This window comes from Vanacampus margaritifer, chromosome 19 (genome assembly GCF_051991255.1).
Source record: "Vanacampus margaritifer isolate UIUO_Vmar chromosome 19, RoL_Vmar_1.0, whole genome shotgun sequence".
Classification (NCBI taxonomy): domain Eukaryota; kingdom Metazoa; phylum Chordata; class Actinopteri; order Syngnathiformes; family Syngnathidae; genus Vanacampus; species Vanacampus margaritifer.
This window is the reverse complement of record NC_135450.1, coordinates 12,976,028-13,001,825: the sequence shown is the minus strand read 5'-3', so window position 1 is coordinate 13,001,825 and position 25,798 is coordinate 12,976,028. Positions and strand designations below refer to the sequence as shown.

Sequence of the window (25,798 nt, the reverse complement as noted above, 5' to 3'; positions counted from 1 at the left end):
AGTGGATCGGAACCACTGCGCCCTGGTTTTGTGGGGAGGAGGCCTTTTGTTTTTTTGCTCCTGTGGTGGTCCGTCTGCTTGACACTACTCGTTTTTTTCTCTCTCACTGGCTGTGACAAAAAAATTTTTAACTTTGTAGACTAGAGTGACTAAACAGTTTCCATCTTAAAACATTTTAACATTTGTGAAGTTGATATAACTACAAAGAGTTGTTGATACTTGCAAATTGAACAAAAACAAAACAATAGTAAGACATAAATGTGCTTGTAGAGCTTCTCCCTTTTGGTCTGTAATAGCAATTGTGCCTGGAAGTAATATTCATTGCATAAAACATCCCCTCTGGAAATCCATAAACGGAATATTTTATCCAGAGATGGCTAGTGTTGGATATTGTAATATTGTAGCCAAGTAAGAGGTAAAAGTAAAAACTGAGTAATTTCTGATAATTATTTTTTTTAAATCAGAGCATGAACATCAGCTTAACTTTATTCATAGAGTACATTTAAAAAAAAAAAACATTGCTGCGAAGTACTGCACATTGAGTAAAAAAAAATAAGACATACAAAACTAATACTAATAAAGTTAAAACAATACTGTAAATTAGTAACATAAACTCAACTTTACTTTATTTGAATAAAAACAGTGAATACCGAAAAAGATTAAAATATTTAAAAAAAAAAAACAGTAAAGACCATAAAAGACTAAAACATTGCAGTCTCAAATATTATAATAATAACAATAATAATGGCTAGAGTCATCAATATTGTAGTCAAGTAAGTGGTAAAAGTAGTGGGCTAAATAATTACGAGTAAAAGTACTCAGTGAGGTACTCAGTAATTTCAGTTTTTTTTTGTTTGTTTGTTTTTTTTTACAGAGCGTGAACAATATCAGCTCAACTTTATTTATGAATATTTGTCATTTATTCATTTTTAACTCCCCAAAAAAAAGAAACATTTTTTTTATGAATATTTGTTTTTTTACAGCGCGTGAACAATATCAGCTCAACTTTATTTATGGAGTACACTAAAAACAAAGTACTGTACATTGAGTAAAAAACAAGACATACAAACTAAAAACAGTTAAAAGAATAAATTAGTAACATAAACCCAACTCAAATTTTTTTTATATATAAAAACAGTGAATACCAAAAAATAATAAAATATAACAACAGTAAAGATCATAAAAGACTAAAACAGTGCAGTCTCTAATATAATAATAATAACGATAATGATATATTTGATAATAATGGATACGATTTAATAGGAATGTTCGACTTCAGATATTTGCCAACTTTATCACTGTAACTAAAACAATAACACTGTAAATTAAATCTTAAAACGGCAGATTCAGCCACAAGAAACGGTCATAAATAAATAATAAAATAATAAAAATAAAATTTCTTACATTGGTGAAGCAGTACAATCGGCTCACCAGACAGAGCATAGAAAAACTCATTGTTTTCTGAAACACAATAAAAAAAAATTTTTTTTTTTTTTTAAATATATCATTGTGGTCACAGTCACCTTCTCTGTCTCTCCATGATTTAAGTACAATATCCCAAATATGAAGGGAAAAAAAAAATCTCGCCGTGTCTCTGCAGTCTACTGTCCTGTTTTCTTCCAACAATCGTGCATTTCGCGTTATGTGGCCAGTGCAGAGGGTGCGGCGGCTCTGTGCGTGTGTGTCATGTGTGTGTGTGGCCTTAGCGGTGACGGCGGTGTATTTTGAGAGCTAAGAAGGTAACAAAGAAAGAGAAAAGCTCCGCATGTTTCCCACTTTGTCTACTGGGAAGAGTCGTATAAGCGTATCAGTCTGGCAACTAAAAAAAAAAAAATTTTTTTGAAAGAAACTTTAAAAGGGGAGTTGTTGTGGAATTCTCTCTAAATATTTGAAGACGTGGTTCAAATTTCTACTGTCACTGTTTTAGTAAAATATGCTATAATAATAATAATCGAATAAAGTTGTCTGAACTGATACATACTATGGCTCTGGGTGTACAATTTTCCTGCATGCTTTGTCATGCTCAAAGTTGTAGTTTTCCTTGGATTTTATGTATTGGACCGCCTGGCAATTCTGTCTCACTATTTAAACTTCTCACTTGTAAAAAAAAAAAAAAAAACAACAAAAAAAAACTATCATTTTAACAACCTTTCTCTCTGCGCTTCCTCAAATATTTCTTTATTTCACTGTGTTATATGACAACAGCCGTCATGAAGTGATCCTCTCATAATGCTCATGTATGACCTCATCCCAAACAAGACTCCTGATGAACTCATTCACTGCCAATGACGGCTATAGACGTCAAAAATTCATTTGAACTATTTTTATGAGTTCATTTTTTTTCCATTTTTGTTAACAAGAGTATGAAAACCTGGGATATTTTTTTTTTTTTTGTACATTTAGAACAGATATAAAATTTGTGATTAATCGTGCGTTAACTAGTGAAGTCATGCGATTAATTACGATTAAAAATTTTAATCGCCTGATGCACCTAATTTTTAAAAAATCTTTTCTTTAAAAAAAACAACACATTTATTATATATATATTTTTTTATGTTTTTTTTAGTAAGTAAAGATTATTAAAAACTTAAGGGTGGCTTCACTCACGATCAATCACAAATTTTATATCTGTTCTAATACAAAAAAAAATATTTTCTATGTTTTCATACTTTTGTTAACAAAAATGGAAAAAAATGTCAATGAATTTTTGACATCTATAGCCGTCAATGGCAGTGAATGAGTTAATAGTGTGTTTAGGAAATGCTGTCCCTTGCCGCCTTATTCTACTGGGAGTTTCCAAACGACTGCTGTCAGATGAAGAAATATTTTTAAACTGTATTTTTCTGGCAACACACATGCTAATGCTAAGAAGGGCTTTTTCTTTGGCTAACCTGAGGGTCAAAGGCTATTTCTTGTAGCCCGCCTTTCCTTTGCTCCTAAAGTTGAGCCTGGTGTACATGCTGCCAACTGCAATTTCACATCTGCCATCCTTGCCTGTTTCTTTTCCTCTTCTTTTTTTTTTTTCTTTCTTCCTGTCCTCTTTTCTTCTCCTTCTCCTTTGCATCTTGAATCAGCCGCCTGCAGCCCACAGCTAGGCTCGATATTTGGCACACTTGGCACACTTTCCTCAAATAGTGGCCGTCTCCCTAATAACCAGATGCGACATCCGCTAAAGGCAAAAACCATTTGATCTCTATTGATAGCCAAAACATCAGTACCTGATGTAACAAAATTTAGTCTGGAGCATTTTGCAGTATCTGGCAATTTACCACGACGAATTTGACCTATTTGTTGGGGCGGGGTGGCGACGCTTAGCCTGGTGAGGCGAGGCAACAAAAGCATGGCGGTCCACCTAGCTTATAAAGCACTGGGGGAAACCCTGATATTTGCGGAGTTCACATAAAAAATATTTTATTATAAAAAGTCCTTATAGACACTAATAAGCAATTTAGTAGATAACAATACAAACATGGCCACTACATGAGGAAATATGGTATATTCCTATACTTAACGGATGACTAAGCGAAGTGAAGCAGTGGCCTGCAGGCCAGCTGGTGACCAATTTTACGTCCGTTTGAATGTTATCTGACGGCGGCGGCATTTTCCCCTCCCGTGACAGGAAGCTGGCCAAGAAGCGCAAGGACGCCATCGGAACCACCCGGCAGGAAATGACACATATGGTGAACGCCATGGACCGCAGCTACGCCGACCAGAGCACGCTGCACGCCGAGGACCCCATGGCGGTGACCTTCATGGACTCGCACAACCACAACAGCAGATGTACGTTGTTTTATTTTTATTTATTTATATATTTTTTATATATTTTTTTGGGGGGGGGAGAGCTCAATATGGTTCATTCGGTAATTTTACCGATTTGACATGTCATCATTGCTCTCTTTTTTGTATGTGGGTTGTTTTATTTGTAATACTATCAGACTATGTTATATGAAGCCTGGACAAAACACAATGAGCTAATTTTTATTTTTATTTTTTTTTACTTTGACGTCTATAACCGTCAATGGCAATGAATGAGCTAGTCAGTCCTGGAGAACGTGCAGCTCAAAATCTGGTCTTGTCTCTTCGAACCATTTTGAGCAAGTGTGAAATTGCGAACATTTCCTCACGGTGCTTCCTCCCCCGCAGCGCCCAACGATCCGCTGGTCCCCACTGCTGTGTTAGGTGAGACACCCCCCCCCCCCCCCCAATAGGTTGAATGTGTCACATCTCTCACCCCCCCCCCCTCCCCAACAAATAGCCCATAGCAGTCACCAGTCATCGTCATCTTTCGTCAGCCCTTGTCTTGTATGCCCTCTTGCATCATTCAGCCATTCAAAAACATTTCCCGCCTGATTTCATCGGCCTCCATCACATCTCGGAGTCTCTTGCGTGTCGTTCCGCTGGCATCTGTCTCCATAGTTGAGCTTGAATAACAAGGCTCATCGAGCAAAACAAAACAAAAAAAAAAACAACAGCAGCAGCAAGTTTCAATATAAAAAGCACAGCAAAATAAACATTTAGCCTTGCGGAGTAAGACAACTTGCAATATCTCTTGTGTGGGAACGTAACCCCTTACAACCAAGCAGACCGTGTTTACACTTACTTCAATCATCCCCAAGCCCGGCCATGCTTTTTTATTTTCCCTCTGAGCATTTTTGGATAGTCAAGTGTAATCACAAACCTCCCGCACCTCGGAGACCTAATTATTTCCACGCTTTTGATTGGTTTTCAGCGGCGTCCAATTCCCTGCCCGAGAAGAGAAGGAAAATGTTGTCAATGTGATATTTACTCTGGACTCATCAAAGCTTTTGCTTTTTTTTTTTTTGCCAAAGACCAACTCCAGTTGTTTGCTTTTCACGCCTTAGATTTCGTTTGGCGTCGACAGTTGCAGCGCCGTCAGTTAGCAACCCGCCCCTCTGGGCCTTCGTAGAGCCACCAAGCTGTGTTGATCAAGCGTTCCGTAACCTTTAATTCGGACTGAAAGATGTTGTTCCTCTCTGTCCCGGCCAATCACGTCACAGTATAGGAGGGAGTCGTGGGGGGAAGTAGTGAATTAATAGACGCTGTCAGGTCAGGTTTATCGTTAATCGGCCAGACGAGGGCAATAACGTAGCTTAGCGGCTATTAATGAGCTAACACGTCCTCGGAGCAAAGAAACGCATCGGGTGAATGCAATCAACAATGTCAGTTGATAAGTGGTTGCCAAGGCGAGGCTAACCTACGACAGCGCAAACGTAGGCCTGTAGTGGTAAAAAAAAAAAAATGTTTTTATGGTGCTTTTGTTCAATATAATTAAATGTCTTTTTAATTAACAACAAGTCTGTATTTGAAAGCTTTAATTGCCACTACAATGCCACATAAATATTTTTTTTTGTGTGTGATAAAATATTCTAGCAACATTACCCATTTCCTGCCAATCTGCGATGACATCATTCATTATGTGTGCCCCTATAAACAAATCCTATTTATGACCACACAGTCTGACATTTTACTTTTTTTTTTTTTTTCCCTGCTGCTTGGACACGTAGTTCCAATCACAGGTAGGTATCCATTTGCAAAACATTAACGAACGCAAGTTACCAGTAACGTAAATATGTACACAAATCTTATTGCGCTGACCATTTTTTTGTCGCCAGCTTTTTTTAACCTTGAATAATCTCCCTGCCTCCGCACACAGACGAGAATCATAGCGCGTCGGCGGCAGAGAACAGCAGGCTCCTGGACGTCCCCCGCTATCACTGCGAAGGCACCGAGTCGCCGTACCAGACGGGACAGCTGCACCCCGCCATCCGAGTGGCCGACCTCCTGCAGCACATCAATTTGATGAAGACGTCCGACAGCTACGGCTTTAAAGAGGAGTACGAAGTAAGTCGGCAACAACTGCAAAAGTTTCCCTATGAAAAATCTGCTTACCGGGATTTTTTTTTTTTTTTTTTTTTGGTGCAACTTGGTATCTTAACAACTTATGATGTCACATTTAATGTTGTTTTCTATTTTGTATGTGTTGTTGGTGATACAGAGTTTTTTTGAAGGCCAGTCAGCAACCTGGGACGTGGCAAAGAAGGAGCAAAACCGCACCAAGAACCGTTACGGCAACATTATCGCATGTGAGCAGATAAGGGGCTGTCAGCCAATTCAAGTTTTTAATTGTATTTAATCGCACGGTTTATTTCAATGGGGGGATTTCGACCCCTGGTCGCCCCGCCATTCATTTATTTCAATGGGGGATTTTTGTTAATTTTGGGATTAATCGCAAATGAATCTCACATTTTATATCTGTTTTGAATGTTCAATAAAATATTTTATGTTAACTTATTAATACTCTAAATAACATGAAAGTGGTTAAATATGCTTCCCTAATACAAATATGGTTACATGTAGTAGTTAATTAAATCGTTTTCAGGGAATACCCATGCAGTTTTGAAATCCATATTGCATAACCTCTACATTTCCAGGAGAAAGAATTTGGAGAGCTGAAGAAAATGGACAGACACAAAATAACAAGAAACAACACGGTCATATGTTGACGGTTGTTTTGTTTCATCCATCTCACATTTGTCCTTTTTTTTTTTTTTGTCGTTCCATTTCTCCTCCTTTCCATACTGTCCTTCTTTCTGTCTCTTTTCCTCAGATGATCATTCGAGGGTTATTCTGCAGCCCATCGAAGACGACCCCTCCTCCGACTACATCAACGCCAACTACATCGATGTAAGTGGAAACGCGTCGAATGCTACTATTGGCTCCCAACGAAACCAACGAAACCACACTCCCTCGCTCGTATGTCAGGCCTCTATACCTTTAATTGCTTCTCCAAAACATCCATTGCTCCATTTTCACGCATTCCAAGCACTTTCGTTATGCTTTGCTCGCAACTGTTGTCTTTTTAGCCTCATTCATCTTCATCGTTATCTCTTTCTATTCTGTTGTTTTTGCCTTACTGTAAACTGCAGCTGGACGGAGTCCAGGAAAAAGTTCCCCACGGGGAAAATAAAAGTATATTGCATCGTATCGTATCGTATAAGTCCATTGTTAAATTTTGTGTTTTATTTATTTATTTATTTTTCTTAGTTTTATACAATCGCAGAGAAAATGAATCAGAATTTTTTTTTATTTTTTTTTTTACATTTACTAATACGCTAGTATAATAACATGCTGCTTTGTAATTCAATTTAATTAATTGAACACTGGCACTATTTTTAATTAAATTAAATGTCAGGAAAAAAAACAATTATTTTTCATGCATTTATTTAATCCATCCATTTGTTCACCAACTTCATCATTTTTATTAGCCATCATCATCATCATCAATCACTTTCACTTCTCCACCTGCACTCACCTTCACAATCATTATCACTTGGTTGTTTTTGTTTTTTTTTTTGTTTTTTTTTTTCATTAAGATTGCTTGCTGCCACCCACGGCACTCTAGAAATAGAATTAGTAGACTGGGCACTTCCGGATCGATCACATTTGTCATTATATTAAGACAATTCTATAGATGACCTCAAAATGGTCACAAAAGACTCTTGATGTCCAATTCAATGATCAATCGTCAGCTCCCATTTGAGGATTTGCCCTTTCTATATAATCTAATTCTAGTTGAGCTTTTTTTTTTTTTTTCTGTGTGTGTGTTTTTGTGCCATGCCCATTACATGTCACGTCAAAGCAACTTTTTCTGTTTTCTGGTTGACGCTCACTGACATTTTTGTGCTCTCTCTCTTTCCTTCCTTCCTCCTTTCTTCCACTCGTTCTTTCTGCCTGTGGCTTGGCCTGTAGATTTGGCTGTACAGGGATGTAAGTATGACTGTGGACTCTTTTCATTCGTTTACATCCATTCATGCGCCAAGCAGGCCGTCAAATGCTCAAGGCCAGGCTCCGTCTCCACCTTTCACCTTTTTGACCTCTCGCCATGTGAGAGGTTTCACCTCATCTCGCCCCCCCCCCCCTCACTTTGCACTTCTATCACTGTGCTTGTCTACTCCCTTTCTGTGTCAAGGTGACACGTTTGACCACACTTTGCTTTGGGTTTGTTTTTAAATAACAGAGCCAGTTCTCACCCGTAACCTCAAATTTGAACAAGATGTGTAAAGACGATTTTTTGCAAAATTTTCAACATGACGTTTTTTTTTGTTTTTTTTTTTTATTCCGATGATATTACTTCAAATGTAGTCAACCTGGGGACATCCTTTACTTTAAATCATATTACACAATAAATACTAATCTTGGAGGTGATGATGCTCATATCGTAGGTGGGAGCAACCTGAGCCGTTTGGGTTTTTTTTTTTTTTTTTTGGGGGCGATAATCCTTTTGAAATGAAATGTGACGTGAAATCAGCAACACCACTTTTTTTGTTTTGTGCTTTCAGGGTTATCAGAGACCAAGCCACTACATTGCCACTCAGGGTGAGCTTGTGTTCAAGCGAATCATATTAAAAACAACAGAAACTCATGTTAAAAGTGATTCAAAAATGTGCAATTGATGATGTTTTATGCTTGCAGGTCCCGTGCATGAGACGGTGTATGACTTCTGGAGGATGGTGTGGCAGGAGCAGTCGGCCTGTATCGTCATGGTGACCAATCTGGTCGAGGTGGGGAGGGTAAGTTGTTCTTTCTCCTCCGCGTCGATAGAAGTAATCGCCAATGGCCTTAAACTAATTATGTACACTTTTGTTTTTTGTTTTTTTTATTTCCCAGGTGAAGTGTTACAAGTACTGGCCAGATGATGCCGAAGTGTACGGGGACTTCAAGGTGACCTTTGTTGAGGTGGAGCCGCTTGCTGAATATGTGGTCCGCACGTTCACATTGGAGAGGGTGAGAGGTCAACATCAGCTCGGGGAAAATAATTGAATAAAATCATTTGTCTGTATCTGCATAAAGCATCTCTTGTGTGTGTTGCTATTCTAGTGACCATTCATTGGTAACTTCACTTAAATAGCACTATAAAATGCAGAACTTTTGTTTATAGGGCGCTTCATAGTGAGTGGATCCGGATTTGATTTCAAACCGTCTTTATCACATCAATGCGCTTTTGTTTCTCCTCAGCGTGGGTTCAATGAGGTGCGAGAAGTCAAGCAGTTCCACTTCACAGGCTGGCCCGACCACGGCGTTCCGTATCACGCCACGGGACTGCTCTCCTTCATCCGCAGGGTCAAAATCTCCAACCCGCCCTCTGCCGGGCCTATTGTGGTCCACTGCAGGTAAGAGGAAACTCCACATACCTTCACATGTTACACCCAGAGAGAAGAACAGAAATCGAAATATGTCATTGTTTGGTGTCCGTGTGCAGCGCCGGGGCCGGACGCACCGGCTGCTTCATCGTCATCGACATCATGTTGGACATGGCGGAGCGGGAAGGCGTGGTGGACATTTACAACTGCGTCAAGGCGCTTCGGTCCAGGAGGATCAACATGGTACAGACTGAGGTGACTGCATTACCCATCATCCATCTGCATCAACATGCTAGGGCCAGACACGGTCAAACGGCGCGCTGTTGGACTCGGGACACGCACGGTACAGGCTGAAGGGATGACAACCATAACATCTTCCCATCTGTTTGTCTTATGATGTTGACGCCAAAGCTTGTCACCCTCCCAACGTCACGACCGCTAGCATTTGCGACACACGCCATAAACAGGAGAGTAAAAGGTGTAAGCCAACACAAGGAAGATGGCAAAAACACAACATCCTTCTGGGATAGCAAAAGAAAAAAGCCAAAGAGAAAAAGTCATTTTGAAGATAATGTGTTCTATAAAAACTCCCAAAATGAGTTGAGTAGGATTAGTATTGAAAATGTTGATTTGCTGCCATCTGGTGGTAGCTTAAAAGAACAACAACTGCAATCGTTTACATCCTAGGATCGTTGCTTTCTTGAAATAGAATTAAGTAGACGTGTAAATGAATATATTTAAAAGATAAATTATTTTTATGCTGTATTCATACTCTGTTAAGTAAGTATTTCTATTTTTAAAACCCAATTGATCTCATTTTTACTTCTGTGATCTATATTTTACCCCTAATATACATTGTTTTGCAATCGGAACACACAGACTAGTAAAATCCACAATTTAAGTTCAACTTTAGTAATCAAGCTGGAGAAGCCTTCTGAAATCCAAACGACTTCATTGATCATCTCCATGACTCCACCCGCCATCCGCCACCTTTCACTCACCGTCTGTTATTTCACCTCCAACAAGTTTGTCGCTGTGCTCGTTGTGCGCCGGGGGGAAAGTAGTGCGCATGCATGCGTGTGCGACGCTAAAACGCGCTCCTCTTCTGCGTTGTGCAGGAGCAGTACATATTCATCCACGATGCCATATTAGAGGCCTGCCTGTGCGGCGAAACGGCCATTCCCGTCTGTGAGTTCAAAGCTGCTTTCTACGAGCTCATCCGCATCGACTCCCAGACCAACTCGTCCCACCTGAAGGATGAGTTTCAGGTAATTTTGACGTTTTCAAAAGGTCACAAGTCATGTTGATTTTAAAAGCAGACTTAATGGACCGTATGCACGTCGTTATTGTTATGTTAACTCCGCCGAATTTTTGACGCCTATACACGTCAAAAATTCATTTGAACTATTTCTATTTAGTTTAACATTTTTTCCCCATTTTTGTTAACAAGAGTATGAAAACCTAGGCATTTTTTTAATCTTTTTTTTTTTTTTTTGAAAATATTATTAAAAAATTAGGGGCGTCAGGCGATCATTTTTTTAAAATTGTAATTAATCGCATGACTTCAATAGTTAACTCACGATTAATCACAAATTTTATATCTGTTCTAAATGTACAATATTTTTTTTCTAGGTTTTCATACTCTTGTTCACAAAAGTGGAAAAAAAATGTTAAACTATATTTCTGAAAATGCGTCTGCAAGTGGTTCGACGCTAATTAACTCATTCACTGCCATTAACGCCTATACACGTCAAAAATTCATTTGAACTATTTCTATTTAGTTTAACATTTTTCCCCATTTTTGTTAACTCTTTGACTGCCAAAAACGTTAAATAACGTTTAGTAAAATCCTATGGAGGAGTGCCAAAGACGTTAAAAGACGTTTGTTTCAAAACAGAGGTGAAACTAACCATTTTCTATTGTTGATTACTGAAAAACGGAATAAGGTAGAAACAAACTTTTTTTTCCTGATGAAAGATGAGAGTCCAATCTTTCATTTGGTAGTATGTGTGTTTCCATAGTCCAAACACATCGTTTTCTGTGGACCTTGAAAGATCAGTCAAAATGCTTAAATCGGCTGGCACCCACGGCATCCCTTTTCTGAAAACGTCTGGCAGTCAAAGAGTTAACAAGAGTATGAAAACCTAGGCATTTTTTTAATAATCTTTTTTTTTTTTTTTTATATTATTAAAAAATTAGGGGCGTCGGGCGATCATTTTTTTAAATTTGTAATTAATTGCATGACTTCAATAGTTAACTCACGATTAATCACAAATTTTATATCTGTTCTAAATGTACAATATTTTTTTTCTAGGTTTTCATACTCTTGTTCACAAAAGTGGAAAAAAAAATGTTAAACTATATTTCTGAAAATGCGTCTGCAAGTGGTTCGACGCTAATTAACTCATTCACTGCCATTAACGCCTATACATGTCAAAAATTCATTTGAACTATTTCTATTTAGTTTAACATTTTTTCCCCATTTTTGTTCACAAGAGTATGAAAACCTAGGCATTTTTTTAATAATCTTTTTTTTTTTTTTTGAAAATATTAAAAAATTAGGGGCGTCAGGCGATCATTTTTTTTAAATTGTAATTAATCACATGACTTCAATAGTTAATTCACGATTAATCACAAATTTTATATCTGTTCTAAATGTACAATATTTTTTTTCTAGGTTTTCATACTCTTGTTCACAAAAGTGGAAAAAAAAATGTTAAACTATATTTCTGAAAATGCGTCTGCAAGTGGTTCGACGCTAATTAACTCATTCACTGCCATTAACGCCTATACATGTCAAAAATTCATTTGAACTATTTCTATTTAGTTTAACATTTTTCCCCATTTTTGTTCACAAGAGTATGAAAACCTAGGCATTTTTTTAATCTTTTTTTTTTTTTTTTGAAAATATTATTAAAAAATTAGGGCCGTCAGGCGATCATTTTTTTAAAATTGTAATTAATCGCATGACTTCAATAGTTAACTCACGATTAATCACAAATTTTATATCTGTTCTAAATGTACAATATTTTTTTTCTAGGTTTTCATACTCTTGTTCACAAAAGTGGAAAAAAAAATGTTAAACTATATTTCTGAAAATGCGTCTGCAAGTGGTTCGACGCTAACTAACTCATTCACTGCCATTAACGCCTATACACGTCAAAAATTCATTTGAACTATTTCTATTTAGTTTAACATTTTTTCCCCATTTTTGTTAACAAGAGTATGAAAACCTAGGCATTTTTTTAATAATCTTTTTTTTTTTTTGAAAATATTATTAAAAAATTAGGGCCGTCAGGCGATCATTTTTTTTAAATTGTAATTAATCGCATGACTTCAATAGTTAACTCACGATTAATCACAAATTTTATATCTGTTCTAAATGTACAATATTTTTTTCTAGGTTTTCATACTCTTGTTCACAAAAGTGGGAAAAAAATGTTAAACTAGTATGAACAGTTCAAATGAATTTTTGACGTCTATAGCCGTTAATGGCAGTGAATGAGTTAATTAGCGTCGAACCACTTGCAGACGCATTTTCAGAAATAGGCAGATGAGAAAATACTTATTTGGTTGTTCAATTTCACACTTGGTGGATGATCCAGACACTCCAGAGAGCCCAACGATTTATATCCAAGTAATTAAAAAAGTTAATTTTCCGTAATGTGCCACGTTGAACAAAATCCACAACTTCTGTCATTTTCTTTTTACTTCATCAAACTCACTGGTGCGCATATTTTGCTTTCTCCTCTCCGGATTTGTCCTCCAGACTTTAAACTCAGTGACTCCTCAGCCGCAGCCTGAAGACTGCAGCATTGCATTGTTGCCTAGAAACCAGGATAAGAACCGCTTCATGGACGGTCTTCCGCCCGACAGATGCCTGCCCTTCCTCATCACAATCGATGGGGAAAGTAGCAACTACATCAACGCCGCTCTCATGGACGTAAGTTCACCACACACAATAAACAATATGGATGCTAAATTGTTTGAAAACAGAGGGGAAATACTTTAAATGATATGGAAATAAAAGACACTACTGGTCAAATGTTTGAGAAGAGTCAACAGTGGGGGGGGGTCAGCAAGAAATTGTGTTTTTTGCCTAAAAACCTTTGACCTTTGACCAGTAGAATACACACACACACACATATACAGTCTCCCCTCCCCGTTTGTGTGATGCTGTGTTTGTGGTTCAAGCACACGAGAAAGCTAGAGACAAATCCAGGTTCTGATTAAAAGCGCAATGAAGTTCCTGCACCGCAGTTGTAAAAACACCAACAGTTGGCCTGGACGTGTTTTTGTCATTATGTCATGACTTTGGGGGAAAAAAATTGTCCAAATTGTGCTGTGAATGTACAACATCTCTATGGGTTATTTGCTATTGTTAGTTAATAGCTTTGACCCTTTTTTTTTTTAATTTATTTTTATTGATAGAATCTGTTGTCATAGGAACATGGCAGTTTCTCGTGAGTGACTTAGCGTAGCGTGTTTTCATGAGAAATTAGGATGTTGATGGAAATGGATGGAATCCATTGGCGTTTCTTTTGTTCAGACATCTTATACGACATTTTTGATGTGGTTTTAGCATTCAAAATCAATATAGTTCACAGCTTGCTTGGGCACAGAGAAAATCATTTTACGCATTGTCAGCTAAGTTATATTTTCACAAAAGTATTATTATTATTTTTTGCCTTAAAGTTGACCCAAACAAATTTCTGTCTAAACCTGAAGTTCTGATTAAATATTGTTTGTAAAATATAAATAAAGCCGCATAATCCACTCGTTTTTATCCATCTTGGGGGGAGGCCATTTTTTTTAATTTATATATTTATTAAATTTAATTTTATTAACCATTATTCAAAAGTGTAATTAAGGGGGCGGCCATTTTGCCACTTGCCGCTTTTTTTTTTTCTGAAAATGACATCAGTCGCTCGGGGCTCAGGTAACGACCAATCGCGGCTCGGCTTGAAAATATCACATGACCAAACTCAGACAACAGGTGAGCCGCGATTGGCCGTCGTAACCTGAGCCCTGAGCAACTGTGATGTCATTTTCAGCCGACAGTAAGTAGCAGCCAAGACAAAATGGCTGCCCCCTGAGAATGGATACAAACAGGTGTCTTAACTCCTATTCCACACACGCACAATATTCAGTTTTTGGGCTGACAATATAAAAAGTACAGTAGCGTTGTTTGTCCCCCCCCTCCTCCTCTGCCATCCTACTAAATTCTCATGAAGAATACTTTGGATAGTGTGACTTGTAAGGTGACTTACATGGTGAGTAAAAGAAAGTCAAGTTTGAGGGCAGGTGTAGCAGGATTGTGAGTAAACCTGATGGACTTTGAGTGCGTTTTGTAAAAAAACGGTCTTAGTTAAACCTGCCTTTTGGCCTCTCTCTAACCAAGCTGTCAGAGGAGTTCCAGGTAACGGGATTTCACTTCCAATATTCCGATACTGGATTTGTTTCATGGCTTCGCTGTCTTATCCCGCCACTCCCAGCCACCTCCTTCTCGTCAGTGTCTTGCCTGAGTTCCCACGCGCCCCTCATGTTTCCCACGCCATCCACACGTTGCGGCTGCGTAGCGTCGCTCCATTCTGACGCAGACCACGACGTGGACGTGTTTGCATCCGTGGCGCATGCGACTCACCCCCTCCCTGCATGATGACGCGATCAAGCATCCAGAAAGCTTGTATGGTTGATCGGCGCGTGTCTCCGATCGAGCCTTTGCGCACGTCTGACCTTTCCTGTCGCCGTTTGCTTTCAGAGCTACAGACAGCCGGCGGCCTTCATCGTCACTCAGCACCCGCTGCCCAACACGGTCAAAGACTTTTGGCGCCTGGTCTACGACTACGGGTGCACCAGCCTGGTGATGCTCGGTGAGATCGACCTCGCGCAGGTACATTGTGACTTCCGCATCGCCCGCAGAAGCGTCGAGTGTTCCGTCTCGTCTCATATTGGATCGTCTACACAGGGATGTCCCCAGTACTGGCCGGAAGAAGGCATGCTGCGCTACGGGCCGGTCCAAGTTGAATGTATGTCCTGCTCGATGGACTGCGATGTGATCAGCAGGCTGTTCAGAGTCTGCAACCTCACCAGGGTGAGAGCGCGCGCACACACACGAAGTCGCTATTGGTCGTCAACGTGGGAGTGCATATTTGTGACTGTGGCTATGCGTTGCCCCGTTAGCCTCAGGAAGGCTACTTGATGGTTCGGCAGTTCCAGTATTTGGGCTGGGCGGGTCACAGGGAGGTCCCGGCCTCCAAGCGCTCTTTCCTCAAGCTCATCCTGCAGGTGGACCAGTGGCAGCGTGAGGGAGAGGAGGGCGAGGGACGAACTATCGTCCACTGCCTGTGAGTAAACACTCGATATTCGTTGAAGAAGAAAAAAATGTGCCAAGTCATTTATTTTATTTTATTTTTATTTTATTTGTTTGTTTGTTTTGCATAGTTATTTTTATTTTATTTTATTTTATTTTTTTTGCCAAGTTATTTATTTTAATTAGATTTTTATTTTATTGTTTTTTTTATTTATTTATTCTGCCAAGTTATTTATTTATTTAATTTATTCATTTTTTTTAATTTTATTTTTGTATTACACAAGCAATACCAATTCACTGGAACATTGTTCTCTGGGAGCCAACTGTAGAACATTGGTTCTCTGTTTTATTTTATTTTTTTACACCAAAAAAATGTATCTGCGGTACGAGATAAATAAACAAAACTGTTTAAAACAGCTGTAGTCTGTAACATTTAATTCAGTGATTCCGAATGTTACCACTAGAGGGCCCACGTGGTACACTATGACAAATACTGTTCTTGAACGTGTTCTTCCTAATTCAATTTTTTTTGTCTATTCAGGGAAACATAATGTAATAATATTCTATATAAACATGACAATGCTGTTTTCCAAAGTTTTGTTTATTTGTTTATTTATTTTCACCCCCCAAAATGTTAAATTTTTAGGTAATAAGGTCATAGTCAAAGAAAAAGAAGACATAACATTGCACACACACACACACACACAATACAAACCGATGAAAACCTAATTGGCATGTTTGTGTCCGTAAAGGAACGGCGGCGGGCGCAGCGGCGTGTTCTGCGCCAGCAGCATCGTGTGCGAGATGGCCAAGAGGCAGAGCGTGGTCGACGTCTTCCACGCCGTCAAAACGTTGAGGAACAGCAAGCCCAACATGGTGGACGCTCCGGTGAGGACAAACGTTGCTTACGGATGTCTGGGATTGTTGTTGATTGTCGGCTCTTGTGATTAGAAGTGGGGGAAAAAAAATCGTAAGAATTTAAATAGAAATTTTATAGAAATATTTAATATTAATGTAATGTAAAATAAATGTATTTAATCTTAATATTAAATTATTAATATTAAATATAAATTGTTTTAATCATAGTTTTTGCAGTAGTTTAATTATAATTATAATTTAAAATATATATATTTTTTTTCCACCTGATGGGAAAATGAAAGCAATAGTAGTAAATATAACATCTGTGCTGTTTTTGCATCTCCAGGAGCAATACAGGTTCTGCTACGACCTTGCGCTGGAGTTCATCGAGTCCTCCTAAAACGTGTCAGAAGATGGCGGAGGAGAGCAGAAACACAAAAATGATCCCTCGCCATTCCTTCCAGACCGAGTCAGAGCGCCCCCTCATGGACGTGTGCTGAAGAGACTTTGAACCTCCTTTTATGCTGATCTTGTACAGCTTCTTGAGTGCCATCGGGGCCCCTGGATGCGAGAGGGGGGGGGGGCACAAGTCAACAATGTTTGGTCTCTGAGACACGCCCCCACAGCACTCCGTACCTGCCACCAGCTTCAGGTGCGATCGTCACCACGATGTTGTTTTCGGGCAAACGCAAGACGATCGCTAAACACGTCAAATAACCGCGAGACGGACGTGAAAGAAGGTTTACATGTTAAGTATTATTCGGCTTTTGCATTTGTCATGAAGAAGAAACTTGTAGTCAAAAGAAATGTGATTTTTATTTGTATTTGCGTTTGTTTGTTTTATGTTGATTTTCTTCTTTTAATTGTTTTTTTTTTTTTTTATATATATAGTGTTAAAGTGAACACGTTTGAGTTTAATTGTTGTAATCCAGGGCTGGGCCCGACACACTTTCAATTCATCACACTGAAAGAGCTCCTTAAAGAGATACGGACTCATTAGCAATTAGCTTAGCATTCCGATTAGTTCCGTTGAGCCAGTCACGGCGCGCGTCCCTTTGGCTTTTGTTCTTTGTACGACGGCGGCCCACCGACCTATTTCCTCTCTCTCTTTTTACGCCACCGCGGATGTTTTATTTCATAAGCCAAAGACTTGTTGTAAATAGTTGAAGCACATTGTTCGTATTTATTGTTTACTTGCGTTGCTTCTAAGAACAATCACTCTTCACTCCGCCCGCCAACCATAAAGCGCAATGACGTGATGGGGCCCACCAGTGAGCGGAGCGTGTAAGAACAAGCTGTATATCGGAGCATTAGCGCTACGCTAGGTTTTTTTTTTTTTTTTTTTCAGTATTTACTCTGTTGTATTGTCTTGTTTTCATTTGAAAAGAGTCTGTGACGTTACTGTGCTTTCTTTGGTGCAAAACAGCCCCGTCGTGCTCAGCGCAGTATTTGGGCCCAGCGTCCGAACGGGGTGAGCTGTTTTACACCCCGCCAGCAGAGAAAGCGACGCTCGTGCCTAAATCTTTTTTTTTTTTTTGTTTGTTTCGTTTTTTGGAGTTATTGTTTCAAGCGGCATCCTGGATGGAGAGCAGACTTTGTTGAATGCGTCACCGTGTTGACTTGTGCCGACTGACGTGTTTCTGTTTTCGCACAAGTGTCACTCGGGCAAAGAGGAAAAAAGTGTAAATAGAATATAAGATGTTTGGCTCTTGCAAGGTTGCATCATGTAAATAGTACGTTAAAAGTTGAGATTTAACAGACAGTTGAAATGTTGTCATCTCTTTGTTTGTACAAACAAATGTTTAATGTTAATTCTCTTGGTGGAACCTAAATTGTTTTTTTATGTTCCTGTTTTTTTTTTTTTTGTTAAAAAACAAAAGGATGTAAAGCAATACTGAATCAACGGATTTAGTTCCAGTAAAAGTGGCCATGGTCAACAGTGAGTGACGTTTGCTGCCAAGCCAGTCTAAATATAAAGTTCAATATTCATAGTTATTGTCTGTAATGTTTGGCTTCTTTGCTGTAATAAAAAAAAGACCACTACTTTCAGAAAGACTTTAATTTTATGAACACACACAACAAACATCAGGAAATCACTCAGGTTTGACTACTACCTGACCCCTTACCTGGTTTGTTCTATCCTGTGCTATTAGCTACCAGTCCCATTCTTCTCCGCAGGTTGAAACACTGCCTGTCTCACTACACCTGTCCTGTTCCATTGACTATTTGTTCCCCATATGGTGTATTACTGCCTGTCTCAGTACACCTGTCCTGTTCCATTGTCTATTTGTTCTTCATACGGTGTATTACTGCCTGTCTCACTGCCCCTATCCTGTTCCATTGACTATTTGTTCCCCATATGGTGTATTACTGCCTGTCTCACTACACCTGTCCTGTTCCATTGACTATTTGTAACCCCATATGGTGTATTACTGCCTGTCTCAGTACACCTGTCCTGTTCCATTGTCTATGTTTCCCATACGGTGTATTTCTGCCTGTTTCACTACCCCTGTCCTGTTCCATTGACTATTTGTTCCCCATACGGTGTATTACTGCCTGTCTCAGTACACCTGTCCTGTTCCATTGTCTGTTTCCCATACGGTGTATTTCTGCCTGTTTCACTACCCCTGTCCTGTTCCATTGACTATTTGTTCTTCATACGGTGTATTACTGCCTGTCTCACTGCCCCTATCCGCCTGTCCCACTGCCCCTATCCTGTTCCATTGACTATTTGTTCCCCATATGCTGTATTACTGCCTGTCTCACTACACCTGTCCTGTTCCATTGACCATTTGTTCCCCATACATTGTATTACTGCCTGTTTCACTACCCCTGTCCTGTGCCATTAACTATTTGTTCTGCACATGGCGTATTACTGCCTGTCTCACTACCTCTGTCCTGTTCCATTGACTATGTTCTGCATACGGCGTATTACTGCTTGTCTCACTACACCTGCTCTTTCCTGTCATTTTCTATTGGCTACTAGTTAATGCCTGACTCACTCCACTTGTCCTGTCCAGTCCTGTTCAATAGGCCATGTGTGGTATCCTGTCCCGGCACTGGAAAAGCAAATGTCTCACAACCCCGCTGCTTTCTTCCAAAAGTTTAATTTGCATCTTTATTTACACATGGTGGATGGCAGTAGTTTAAAGAGTCAAATTATACTTTTAAACACAAAGCAAGAAGTCAAATCAAAAAATGATATGAATTGTTGAATCCAAAGCTTGCATTAAAAAAAAGAAAAAGAAATCTTACGGTAAATGTGTCCGGGCTAAAGAAACCTCAAAAAGGAAATATTTATCTTGAAAAGAATCTTATAAACACTAACCAATCTGTAGAATGCTGTAATACTGACCAGCAATGAAACACTAAATAATACATTCATTTTCACTACCCTGCATGCTATCTGAAGAGCCTATAAAATCATGTGGACAAAAGAACTCTTTGAAACAACAAAAACATGATCAAGCGCGTAAAGTATTCCCATTCAAATTAGGCATAAATTATATATATTTATATATGTATATTTTTGTACAAATACAGAATATTTGGCATTTATATCATCCTCATTTCAAAATAGAATAACAATAACCATCTTTTACTCCATCACATTTCTCATACTCCAAAACCCCTTAAAAGGCCATCTTTTTTTTTTTTTTTTTTTTTATCATTTTTAAATATACCAACGCCCACAACACGACACACTTCTCCACCAAAGGCAAACAACAGCGTGACCGCTCTCTCGCCTCATAATTATATTTAAAAAGATAAATAAATACTCAAAACTAGTGTGAAACAGAAACATAATCGTATCATTATTGTTCTAAAAACAGTGTGGGATGAGGGAAAATAAAATAAAAATTTAATCAACAACCCGGGTATTAAGCATGTAAACTAAGCTTATTGCTTGAGGAGCAGATAAAGCCGGGAGTCAACAATCGGGTGACGTCAGCGATGATTTTATGAGGAGAGAGAGCACAAGAAGTGAAGGACATCTTTGCAGTGCACAAAACAAGGGAGGAAAAAAAGATTCTTAATTTAAGGTCGATCCTGTCTAGTGTGTGTGTGTCGATTGTCTGAATGAACAAAAAAAAAAAAAAAGATTCCATAGATTGAGCACCAGTTCAAACTCTCAGATTCATTGATGCAATTAGCGTGTCCAAGTAGGTCAATAAAAAGCGAAATCATTAAAACACCGTCCTCGAAACTATCACAACAGATTAATTTAGAAGTCGCAGTTCCGGGTTCGATGAGCTTCCAGGCAAATGGTTCATCTGTGGGGTCTCTAAAATACGAAGGAGTTTTAGGGCTACACTAGAAAGACCAAAAAAAATGTAAAAACAAGCGACCCAATCTTAATCACTTTTGTCTTGCAAAACTGCTAGCTTAAATGCTAACACACAAATGTAAAACGCCATTCAAATCAAGGAGCAACTGTATTGTGAATATAATAAGTTAACAGCATTACAAGAATGAAGAATAGTAAAAATTGTCTGCTGTGAGAATAAATGTTTTAATTGAAAATAAACTTCTCATAAAAGCGCAACTTCTTTCATATTATTCCGACTGCATTCTTGTACATTTTGTTAATTTAGTCCCCTAAAATTATGAACGTTTTCCTCCGAATTTACTCATTTTATGAAATCGTTTTTTTTCCACATAAAAAAAACAAAAAAAAAAACACATTTTCTTTTCATGAAAAGTCACTTTTTGTCATTTTAGATTTTAACCGTTATGCTAGTTTTTTAATCATTAATTAAATTATTTTCTCATAACATTTTTAACAAAAAAATAAATAAAAAATCTGACCAAATGTATTTTTTTCTTTTCCATGTGTCCTTAATACTCAAAACTAATCATACATTTTTCAATATAACTAACATTATTTTAGCATCAGGTAATGCTTTTATACACTTTAAAGGTTGTTTATTGCATGTGGTGAACTGCAACAGAATTTTCTCGATAATAGAAATGAATAGTCCTGTAAAAATTTGTTTCCGTCCCAAAACAAGTACGGTGGCCTTTAAAGGTTTAAAAAAAGAAAGTTTTTTTTTGGTGGCTTGCTCCATCTTGAAGAAAAAAAAACCATCTAATTTGTCCTCAAAGATTATCAGTCAAAAAGTTCCCTCTCTCACTGTGAAAAAAAACAATACTGTATATTTACATTTTTAAACATTTGTAACGCCATACCTCTTCTTCCCCTGACTCGCGCTCGTCGTAACGCCGGATGAATTGTGAATTTGAACGTTGCTTTAACCCCCTTAATAAAGCATAATTGGCAGACCCCATCAGGTGGGTCCGACTCGAACCAGTTTGCAGCCCTTTGTAACGCTAAGAAGAATTAGCAGCAGCAGCAGCAGCAGCCATCAACATGCACATGGACACTTTAAGGCACCTGAGAAATTGCCATGTACATATTTGCCAAAGCCCCCCTCATAGCAAATATATTTGGGCGTCATCATCGTTATGCAAATATCATATCACGATGATATATTGAGTTCTATTAAATGTGCAAGTCTCACATGCAGCGGTGGTGCACTTTTCTTCTCGTTTTAACCCCACCATGTATCGAAAACCCTGTAAATTCCTCACCGAACGGCACGACAGATACACGCACACGCATGCGCACACGTGTCTGCTCTAATAGGTAGTTGTTGTCCTAGAACTGACGCGTGTGTGTGCGTGTGTGTGTTGCGGGAAAGAAGCCAAAGTGTCCCGGATGTAGAGACCGGCACTATATTAGTCGCCCAACATATATCCAAGAAATCCAAAATTAAATGAACAGCAAATCACAGTGGTGCCTTGAGTGGGAAAAAAAAAACAACTAAAAAAAGAGAATTAATTACACGGTGTGTATTCCAAACAACCACATCACTTTGCTGCTAGCTTAATGCTAACACATAATGGAAAACACCATAGACGAGCTAACACATAGCATCTGTCGTAGTCTTGATGCCACAAACTGTTATTATATATTTCCATGTATGTCCAATATTAAAGTGCTATTTTCCTCGTTATAAACATTCTAGAAAAACGTTGGTTATTTTTTTTTGCGAAGGCTGGAACTAATTAAGATGCTTTGAGTTCTTCGCAGAACTGGTATCTCAAGGCACCACTGTATAATTAAAGGTAATTGAGCAACTTTGTTATTGTCAGAAATGTGTATCAAACTGGTAGCCCTTCGCGTTAAACTATACCCAAGAAGCACAGCTAACATCCTCCACCCTCCCGTCCCACTACATCAATGAAAAAAAAATTAAAATTAAAAAAATAAATAAAATAAAAATGGTTGTAATTCTGTTGGACCAGAATTCAAAAGGAACTGATTTTCACTAGTAATTTATATTCATGATTACATTGGGATTCAAATTGATTTGTGGTGTTTTCTTTTATTAACAGACGTAGCTAACATACGGTCCATGGTCCAAATAAGGCCCCGGAGATGATTTGATCCGGCCCACCATGTGACTTTAAATAACCCTTTACAAAGATCAAAACCCGTTCAACCCGTAAATGCTAAAAATGCTAATTTTATGTTTATCATGAATTTAAGATGAAATTCAACAAAATAGTCACAGAGCGCGTCTGCAAATTATCTTGGGGACATTTGATAATGAATTAACAGTAGTTTGTTGCCTTGCCAAACCTTGCGTTATTTTATGTCTCTTTTACAATTGTTTTACAATTTTGAAGGATATTAGAGACGTTTGCCACTGTAGTTAATACAAATAGACATGAGAATTGACCAAGCTAGCTGCTCCACCAATATCATAAAAGTGATATGCAGTTAATGCCAGTTACCAACATTGAATCAAATTTAAATGATATTTTTCATGTTTTTGTTCCGCAGGCTCCACACTACATTTTTGAAGTTTACTGTAAACACGTTATCCACTGTCATGAACCAAAACTGGCAGTGGCTTATGTACAGCATGTAGCGCTAACGCTATCAAGGCTTGTCCACCAAGTACAGTACAAACTATTGACATAAGGATTCTGTGGTTGCCATGGGATTGAAATAGAAACAACTTATTACAAGCCAGTGAAGCATGTAAATGATTGTGAAGCTGTCAGTTTATATAACATATTGTGTCTGTAATCCCTTTTAGCTAGCTGCTATATTACATACTGTGTCTGTAATCCCTTTTAGCTAGCTGCTAATGTGCTAAGTGACTTGGGGCTATTCGGTAATGAGATAGCAGTGATATTTTTGCCTTGTCAAAGCAGCACACACAAAGAATCTGTATCAATTAAAATATTATTAAGGAATAAATGCTTTGAATTTAATCCGAGGCCCCTCCCATTTACTTGATGGTGTTTAATACATGCTAATGCTACTGCTAGCACAGCATGAGAAGTCCACCGGCGTAATACACCACAAAAGTAACTGATAAAAAAGAAAAAGAAAAAACAGTTAAAGATAGTTTGGCATATCATCCAAATAATTGTAAAGCTGTGTGGTTATTACAAACAATATCGTGTGTTTCACATCTGCTTCTTTAGCTAGCGGTGACTTGTTTTCCCCTCGACAGAACCCTTGACAGGCAGCGTCTGGCGCGAGCGCATTGCAAAGATGATCCTTCCTAATGTCACAATGGAGCACACACACACCAGCGCGGAGACAAACGGGCACCATGTTGATAAATCTCTGGTTTTTAAAAAGTCCTTGAGTGTGTCTTGTGTGCGCGTAGGCCCGCCCGGGTTAAGGACAACACTTGGAGAGTAAAAAGCAGCACCATTTACTATAGTAACTGACCAGTGTTAAAGTGTCATTTGCGCCTGTCTTCTTTTGACTAAATGACGTTTTGTGTGTGTGTGTGTGTGTGTAATCGGAGCTCAACGTCGCAGCGCAGAAGCATGCCCTAGTCAACCGATACAAATGCTGTTTTAAATCAACCAACGATCCCGTCGATACGAAATGCAGACGATATCCGAATCGGTCATGTCAAATGAAAAAAAACAACTCCTTTGCAATTCAACTGCAACATTATCACGTGAGCTTCATAAACTACATTTCCCTTGGAAATACAAACATGAATATCGTAAGGCGCAAAAAAATGCTTTGTTCCGCACTTCTCCTCTCCCGCAACTTCTTGAGTTCGTGGACGAATGCGTTTTCCGCAATGCGGACGCATCCAGCAGCAAACAAGAAAAAAATCGGTTCCGTGAGTCGAATGGGTGAAATGGCGGTGTGGAATTCTCGACAGTAGTTTTCAATTCTGATTGTTTTAACTCATTCACTGCCATTGACGGCTATATACGTCAAAAATGATTTTGAACTATTTCTATTAGTTCAACATTTTTTCCCACTTTTGTTAACAAGAGTATGAAAACCTAGGATTTTTTATTTATTGTACATTTAGAACAGATTAACAAAAAATTGTGATTAATCGTGAGGTGTTTATTTTTTTATATATTTTTACTTCTTTCTGTCCCCTTTCATTCTTTTACTTTACTTGGAATTTGAATATATAAATATTAAAAAAAAAGATGATTAAAAAAAATAATAATTATGAAATAAAAAATAAAGAAGAAAAGATTATTAAGAATTAGGAGTGTCAGGGGATTAATTTTTTCCCATAATTAATCGCATTACTTCACTAGTTAACGCACGATTAATCAAAAAAATATATATCTGTTCTAAATGTACAACAAAAAAAAATCTAGGTTTTCATACTCTTGTTAACAAAAGTGGAAAAAATGTTAAACTAATAGAAATAGTTCAAAAATAATTGTTGACGTCTATAGCCGTCTTAAGGATTACAACGTCACTAATAAACAGAAACTCTTGCGGTGTACTTTACTCACAATGGGCAGCAAAATATAAAAATCAGGTGTTGATTTTTGGGGCAATAGCAGCTCATCTTCGGGGCTCTTCATGAGCCGTGATAACTTAAGGGGGAAAGTTTGTTCGAGCTTGCTGCAAGCACCACACCCCTCACAATTAGGAGTTGAATTGATTTGGAGGCTCCATTTTTTTAAATAAAGACTATAAAGCGTAAGAACCCAGAGAATGGCAACACATCTTTAAGTGGGCGGTGGAAGCTCGATGTGATGCCGAGAGCTGGTGTTGGACGGCAACAAAATGGAGGAGATCGAGGGCGAATCCGTGGACCTCAAAGCCTCGTCTGAGCTTCCGGGATGTAGATCTCGATGCTGTCGGCCCGCTCGGTGGCCGAGTTCTGTCTGAACGACGCCGCACGCTTGGCGGCCATGAGACGTCTGCGGGCTTCCTGACGCTGGCGGTCCTGGAGGTCCAGGGATCGCTCCCGCATCACGCCGCCACGTCCCCTGGAGGGCCTCTTGGTCAGAGGAGGAATCCATTTTCGATCCTTGGGAAAGACAAGATCACATTTATTGGCCAAGGAATTCTGTTCTAAGTGACCGTTACGCATCATCCCACTGCATGTTGTTTATTTTGGTAACAGAACCAAGAAATTAAAATCAGTTTTTGGTGGAAAAAAAC

General features: G+C 38.6%; 2 protein-coding genes across 31 annotated transcripts in view; one reads left to right on the top strand and one right to left on the bottom strand.

Annotated features, from left to right (window-relative positions):
* ptprk (protein tyrosine phosphatase receptor type K) overlaps positions 1-18,375 on the top strand; it is a 90,972-nt gene extending 72,597 nt beyond the window's left edge. For 3 of the 25 annotated variants that reach the window (XM_077553025.1, XM_077553026.1, XM_077553019.1), the window contains 20 exons: positions 3,620-3,780; positions 4,144-4,179; positions 5,526-5,537; positions 5,675-5,862; positions 6,005-6,104; positions 6,629-6,774; positions 7,771-7,788; positions 8,361-8,397; positions 8,494-8,591; positions 8,689-8,805; positions 9,037-9,191; positions 9,281-9,416; positions 10,280-10,429; positions 12,931-13,104; positions 14,563-14,580; positions 14,923-15,054; positions 15,130-15,255; positions 15,345-15,508; positions 16,227-16,362; positions 16,679-18,375. In XM_077553025.1, the coding sequence (XP_077409151.1) occupies positions 3,620-3,780; positions 4,144-4,179; positions 5,526-5,537; positions 5,675-5,862; positions 6,005-6,104; positions 6,629-6,774; positions 7,771-7,788; positions 8,361-8,397; positions 8,494-8,591; positions 8,689-8,805; positions 9,037-9,191; positions 9,281-9,416; positions 10,280-10,429; positions 12,931-13,104; positions 14,563-14,580; positions 14,923-15,054; positions 15,130-15,255; positions 15,345-15,508; positions 16,227-16,362; positions 16,679-16,732 (2,158 nt within the window). In that variant the 3' untranslated portion in view covers positions 16,733-18,375. Of the gene's footprint in view, positions 1-3,619; positions 3,781-4,143; positions 4,180-5,525; positions 5,538-5,674; positions 5,863-6,004; positions 6,105-6,452; positions 6,775-7,770; positions 7,789-8,360; positions 8,398-8,493; positions 8,592-8,688; positions 8,806-9,036; positions 9,192-9,280; positions 9,417-10,279; positions 10,430-12,930; positions 13,105-14,562; positions 14,581-14,922; positions 15,055-15,129; positions 15,256-15,344; positions 15,509-16,226; positions 16,363-16,678 lie in introns of those variants that run through there. The other 22 variants (XM_077553036.1, XM_077553032.1, XM_077553041.1 and 19 more) reach the window with 19 other exon arrangements.
* Positions 18,376-19,419: 1,044 nt separating this feature from the next.
* The window catches only part of dlgap2b (discs, large (Drosophila) homolog-associated protein 2b), a 60,650-nt gene continuing 54,271 nt past the window's right edge, over positions 19,420-25,798 (bottom strand). For all 6 annotated transcript variants that reach the window (XM_077553047.1, XM_077553051.1, XM_077553050.1 and 3 more), the window contains one exon: positions 19,420-25,664. In XM_077553047.1, the coding sequence (XP_077409173.1) occupies positions 25,449-25,664 (216 nt within the window). In that variant the 3' untranslated portion in view covers positions 19,420-25,448. The remainder of the gene's footprint in view (positions 25,665-25,798) is intronic.